Raw genomic sequence first — 6,786 nt, 5'->3', positions numbered from 1 at the left:
AGACACTGCTGCTACTGTTTATTATCTACCCTGTTGCCTAGTCACTTTACTCCTACCTATATCTACACATCGAACTCCATTACCTCGTACCCCTGGACATGGATTCAGTATTGCTACCCCATGTATATCGCCAAGTTATCCATACTCATTGTGGATTTATTCCACTTGTTATAATTTGTTAAAATGTTTCTCTCTACATTTTTGGAAAGGGCCCATAAGCATTTCACTGTTAGTCTACACTAGCTGTGTGTGTGTGTGTGTGTGTGTGTGTGTGTGTGTGTGTGTGTGTGTGTGTGTGTGTGTGTGTGTGTGTGTGTGTGTGTGTGTGTGCGCGCGCGTGCGTGAGAGACCAGTGAGGTTGTGATGGAGGGGTTGTTAATTAAGTGAAGTTCTCCACAGATGTGTGTGTGTGACCTCAAATGCCCACTCAATCAGTAAATAGCATTACTTCTGCTGCTCAGCCGAATGGGAGGCCACTCATGTGTTGATCCATGTGGTGGTGAGAAGAGATAAATACAAGTCAATGCAGCTGTGAAGGTAACTAACTATTCACAGAGTGACTGCTTCCCTCAAAGTGAACAATATCCTGGAATATCATGGGTCTCAATTACTCCACAAAGATACCTTCACACCTGTGTGCATTGCTGTTGGTTATGTGTCCCCAAATACCCAGAGTTCTCCAAAAGTACATGACTGTGAGTGTTACTGTGTGTGTGTTATTCTGTGTTTTTCCAACATATGTCTATGGGTGTGCAGGTATCCAAGGGGTGGTGGAGGCCTATCAGACATGCCTTCCTAAGCTTCAGCTCTACGGCCCCACCAACATCGCCCCCATCATCCAGAAAGTAGCCAGCTCCGCTTCACAGGAAATGCACACCAAGGAGGCCATGGTAAGCTAGCTGTCAGTTGTCCTCCTCTCCTTGGAACCAATCGATTGGGAGCATAGCTTGAACCTAGATTGAGCTTAAATCATGTATTGATGTCAATGGGAGACTTCCGCAACGTTTTAGGGTTATGCTCAACATGTATTTCCAACACACCCCACAGACATTACTCTCTCACGTTTCTCCCCAGTCATTGCCTTCCTTTATCTCTGCAGCAGTACTTCATTCTGCTCATCCTAACGGACGGAGTGATCACAGACATGGCAGACACCCGCGAGGCCATTGTCCAAGCCTCCCACTTGCCCATGTCCATCATCATTGTAGGTGTGGGAAGTGCTGACTTCAGTGACATGCAGATGCTGGATGGAGATGATGGAATCCTTCGCTCGCCCAAAGGGGAGCCCTGCCTACGAGACATCGTCCAGTTCGTCCCCTTCCGCAACTTCAAACATGTGAGTCTTTACTGGAGCTAGGAGGGTTACCTGAGGAACTGGGAGGGTTACCTGAGGAACTGGGAGGGTTACCTGAGGAACTGGGAGGGTTACCCGAGGAACTGGGAGGGTTACCCAGAACTGGGAGGTTACCCAGGAACTGGGAGCTGCCATCGTAGAACTGGGAGCTGCACGAGGAACTGTGAGGGTTATCTGAGGAACTAGGAGGGTTCCCTGAGGAACTGGGAGGGTTACCTGAGGAACTGGGAGCGTTACCCGAGGAACTGGGAGGTTACCCGAGGAACTGGGAGGGTTACCTGAGGAACTGGGAGGTTACCCGAGGAACTGTGAGGGTTACCTGAGGAACTGTGAGGGTTACCTGAGGAACTGGGAGGGTTACCTGAGGAACTAGGAGGGTTACCTGAGGAACTGGGAGGGTTACCCGAGGAACTGTGAGCGTTACCTGAGGAACTGTGAGGGTTACCCGAAGAACTGGGAGGTTACCCGAGGAACTGGGAGGGTTACCTGAGGAACTGGGAGGGTTACTTGAGGAACTGGGAGGGTTACCTGAGGAACTGGGAGGGTTACCTGGGGAACTGGGAGGGTTACCTGAGGAACTGGGAAGGTTACCTGAGGAACTGGGAGGTTTACCTGAGGAACTGGGAGGGTTACCTGAGGAACTGGGAGGGTTACCTGAGGAACTGGGAGGGTTACCTGAGGAACTGTGAGGGTTACCTGAGGAACTGTGAGGGTTACCTGAGGAACTAGGAGGGTTACCTGAGGAACTGGGAGGGTTACCTGAGGAACTGGGAGGGTTACCTGAGGAACTGGGAGGGTTACCTGAGGAACTGGGAGGGTTACCTGAGGAACTGTGAGGGTTACCTGAGGAACTGGGAGGGTTACCTGAGGAACTGGGAGGGTTACCTGAGGAACTGTGAGGGTTACATGAGGAACTGGGAGGTTTACCTGAGGAACTGGGATAGTTACCTGAGGAACTGGGATTGTTACCTGAGGAACTGGGAGGGTTACCTGAGGAACTGGGAGGGTTACCTGAGGAACTGGGAGGGTTACCCGAGGAACTGGGATTGTTACCTGAGGAACTGGGATTGTTACCTGAGGAACTGGGAGGGTTACCTGAGGAACTGGGAGGGTTACCTGAGGAACTTGGAGAGTTACCTGAGGAACTGGGATAGTTACCTGAGGAACTGGGATAGTTACCTGAGGAACTGGGATTGTTACCTGAGGAACTGTGATAGTTACCTGAGGAACTGGGATAGTTACCTGAGGAACTGGGATTGTTACCTGAGGAACTGGGAGCATTACCTGAGGAGCTGGGATTGTTACCTGAGGAACTGGGAGGGTTACCTGAGGAACTGGGAGGGTTACCTGAGGAACTGGGAGGGTTACCTGAGGAACTAGGAGGGTTACCTGAGGAACTAGGAGGGTTATCTGAGGAACTAGGAGGGTTCCCTGAGGAACTGGGAGGTTTACCTGAGGAACTGGGAGGGTTACCTGAGGAACTGGGAGGGTTACCCGAGGAACTGGGAGGTTTACCTGAGGAACTGGGAGGGTTACCTGAGGAACTGGGAGGGTTACCTGGGGAACTGGGAGGGTTACCTGAGGAACTAGGAGGGTTACCTGAGGAACTGTGAGGGTTACCTGAGGAACTGTGAGGGTTACCTGAAGAACTAGGAGGGTTACCTGATGAACTAGGAGGGTTACCTGAGGAACTGTGAGGGTTACCTGAGGAACTAGGAGGGTTACCTGAGGAACTGGGAGGTTTACCTGAGGAACTAGGAGGGTTACCTGAGGAACTGGGAGGTTTACCTGAGGAACTGGGAGGGTTACCTGAGGAACTGGGAGGGTTACCTGAGGAACTGGGAGGTTACCCGAGGAACTGGGAGGTTTATCTGAGGAACTGGGAGGTTTACCTGAGGAACTGGGAGGGTTACCTGAGGAACTAGGAGGGTTACCTGAGGAACTGTGAGGGTTACCTGAGGAACTGTGAGGGTTACCTGAGGAACTGGGAGGGTTACCTGAGGAACTGGGAGGGTTACCTGAGGAACTAGGAGGGTTACCTGAGGAACTGGGAGGTTACCCGAGGAACTGGGAGGTTTACCTGAGGAACTGGGAGGGTTACCTGAGGAACTGGGAGGGTTATCTGGGGAACTGGGAGGGTTACCTGAGGAACTAGGAGGGTTACCTGAGGAACTGTGAGGGTTACCTGAGGAACTAGGAGGGTTACCTGAGGAACTAGGAGGGTTACCTTAGGAACTAGGAGGGTTACCTGAGGAACTAGGAGGGTTACCTGAGGAACTGTGAGGGTTACCTGAGGAACTGTGAGGGTTACCTGAGGAACTAGGAGGGTTACCTGAGGAACTGGGAGGTTTACCTGAGGAACTAGGAGGGTTACATGAGGAACTGGGAGGTTTACCTGAGGAACTGGGAGGGTTACCTGAGGAAGTGGGAGGTTACCCGAGGAAGTGGGAGGTTTATCTGAGGAACTGGGAGGTTTACCTGAGGAACTGGGAGGTTTACCTGAGGAACTGGGAGGGTTACCTGAGGAACTAGGAGGGTTACCTGAGGAACTGTGAGGGTTACCTGAGGAACTGTGAGGGTTACCTGAGGAACTGTGAGGGTTACCTGAGGAACTGGGAGGGTTACCTGAGGAACTGGGAGGTTTACCTGAGGAACTAGGAGGTTTACCTGAGGAACTGGGAGGGTTACCTGAGGAACTGGGAGGTTTATCTGAGGAACTGGGAGGTTTACCTGAGGAACTAGGAGGGTTACCTGAGGAACTGGGAGGGTTACCTGAGGAACTGGGAGGTTTACCTGTGGAACTAGGAGGGTTACCTGAGGAACTGGGAGGGTTACCTGAGGAACTGGGAGGGTTACCTGAGGAACGGTGAGGGTTACCTGAGGAACGGTGAGGGTTACCTGAGGAACTAGGAGGGTTACCTGAGGAACTGGGAGGTTTACCTGAGGAACTAGGAGGGTTACCTGAGGAACTGGGAGGTTTACCTGAGGAACTGGGAGGGTTACCTGAGGAACTGGGAGGTTACCCGAGGAACTGGGAGGTTTATCTGAGGAACTGGGAGGTTTACCTGAGGAACTGGGAGGGTTACCTGAGGAACTGGGAGGGTTACCTGAGGAACTGTGAGGTTTACCTGAGGAACTGGGAGGTTACCCGAGGAACTGGGAGGTTTACCTGAGGAACTGGGAGGGTTACCTGAGGAACTGGGAGGGTTATCTGGGAACTGGGAGGGTTACCTGAGGAACTAGGAGGGTTACCTGAGGAACTGTGAGGGTTACCTGATGAACTAGGAGGGTTACCTGAGGAACTAGGAGGGTTACCTGAGGAACTAGGAGGGTTACCTGAGGAACTAGGAGGGTTACCTGAGGAACTAGGAGGGTTACCTGAGGAACTGTGAGGGTTACCTGAGGAACTGTGAGGGTTACCTGAGGAACTAGGAGGGTTACCTGAGGAACTGGGAGGTTTACCTGAGGAACTAGGAGGGTTACCTGAGGAACTGGGAGGGTTACCTGAGGAAGTGGGAGGTTACCCGAGGAACTGGGATGTTTATCTGAGGAACTGGGAGGTTTACCTGAGGAACTGGGAGGTTTACCTGAGGAACTAGGAGGGTTACCTGAGGAACTGTGAGGGTTTCCTGAGGAATTGGGAGGGTTACCTGAGGAACTGTGAGGGTTACCTGAGGAACTAGGAGGGTTACCTGAGGAACTGGGAGGTTTACCTGAGGAACTGGGAGGTTTACCTGAGGAACTGGGAGGGTTACCTGAGGAACTGGGAGGTTACCCGAGGAACTGGGAGGTTTACCTGAGGAACTGGGAGGTTTACCTGAGGAACTGGGAGGGTTACCTGAGGAACTGGGAGGGTTATCTGGGGAACTGGGAGGGTTACCTGAGGAACTGTGAGGGTTACCTGAGGAACTAGGAGGGTTACCTGAGGAACTAGGAGGGTTACCTGAGGAACTGTGAGGGTTACCTGAGGAACTGTGAGGGTTACCTGAGGAACTGTGAGGGTTACCTGAGGAACTAGGAGGGTTACCTGAGGAACTGGGAGGTTTACCTGAGGAACTAGGGGGGTTACCTGAGGAACTGGGAGGTTTACCTGAGGAACTGGGAGGGTTACCTGGGGAAGTGGGAGGTTACCCGAGGAACTGGGAGGTTTATCTGAGGAACTGGGAGGTTTACCTGAGGAACTGGGAGGGTTACCTGAGGAACTAGGAGGGTTACCTGAGGAACTGTGAGGGTTACCTAAAGAACTGTGAGGGTTACCTGAGGAACTAGGAGGGTTACCTGAGGAACTAGGAGGGTTACCTGAGGAACTGGGAGGTTTACCTGAGGAACTAGGAGGTTTACCTGAGGAACTGGGAGGGTTACCTGAGGAACTGGGAGGTTTATCTGAGGAACTGGGAGGTTTACCTGAGGAACTAGGAGGGTTACCTGAGGAACTGGGAGGGTTACCTGTGGAACTAGGAGGGTTACCTGAGGAACTGGGAGGGTTACCTGAGGAACTGGGAGGGTTACCTGTGGAACTGGGAGGGTTACCTGAGGAACTGGGAGGTTTACCTGAAGAACTGGGAGGTTTACCTGAAGAACTGGTAGGTTTACCTGAGGAACTGGGAGGTTTACCTGAGGAACTGGGAGGGTTACCTGAGGAACTGGGAGGGTTACCTGAGGAACTGGGAGGGTTACCTGAGGAACTGGGAGGGTTACCTGAGGAACTGGGAGGTTTACCTGGGGAACTGGAAGGTTACCTGAGTGTTACAGGAAGTGACAGGTTTCTCTCTGTCCTTCTCCAGGGCTCACCTGCAGAGCTGGCGAAGACTGTCTTAGCAGAAGTGCCCAACCAGGTGGTTGACTACTACAACAACAAGGGCATCAAGCCCAAAGTGCCCAGTGAGTTCGAGGCTTCAGGACATTCGCCCCTGAGAGGAGGCCCAACACACTCGATATGGAAAGCACCTTACGCTGACTAACTGAAAAGTTTACTGTTTTGCTCTTCGTTTGTTTGTTCTTTTCATTGTGCATGCGTGGCCTCCGAGGCTTGCATCTGTAAAGCAGCTGTATCATTCAAAGCATTGGTATGGTGGGGACACACAAACGCAACAACCAAACTGTCATCCCTACAGACGAACAACTATCGATGAAGGAATGTATAGAACACCCCCTGTTCCTTTATAAGAGTTTGTTGAGATTTTACAAATTTGTTGATATTGATACATTGTAAACCTTTGGACCATACAGAATGAATTAGCTACCTGGCGCTAGGAAACGCCTGTATCCTCAGTAGTCCATATTGCAGATAAGGCAGATGCATGAAATGTTGTTTTGCATGCTGGTGCAATAAAGCAGACACTGTTTTCTTCACGGTTCATGTTGCTTTTAGAATAATAGAGCTGATAGTATTGTGGGGATAAAGGACATTCTATCACTATGAAGCATGTTGA

The 6,786-nt window shown here is 51.5% G+C and overlaps 1 protein-coding gene across 1 annotated transcript; it reads left to right on the top strand.

The window, feature by feature from the left end:
• Positions 1 to 371: 371 nt before the first annotated feature.
• Positions 372 to 6,315, top strand: LOC135529539 (copine-4-like). The gene is made up of 3 exons (XM_064958225.1): positions 372 to 890; positions 1,100 to 1,336; positions 6,139 to 6,315. The coding sequence occupies exons 1-3, from the start codon at positions 597 to 599 to the stop codon at positions 6,313 to 6,315; spliced, it is 708 nt and encodes a 235-aa protein (XP_064814297.1). The 5' UTR covers positions 372 to 596.
• Positions 6,316 to 6,786: the final 471 nt, after the last annotated feature.

The sequence above is a fragment of the Oncorhynchus masou genome, unplaced genomic scaffold (genome assembly GCF_036934945.1).
Source record: "Oncorhynchus masou masou isolate Uvic2021 unplaced genomic scaffold, UVic_Omas_1.1 unplaced_scaffold_11785, whole genome shotgun sequence".
NCBI classification, from domain to species: domain Eukaryota; kingdom Metazoa; phylum Chordata; class Actinopteri; order Salmoniformes; family Salmonidae; genus Oncorhynchus; species Oncorhynchus masou.
Note: the sequence above shows the minus strand (reverse complement) of the source record. Positions and strands in the feature narration are given on the sequence as shown.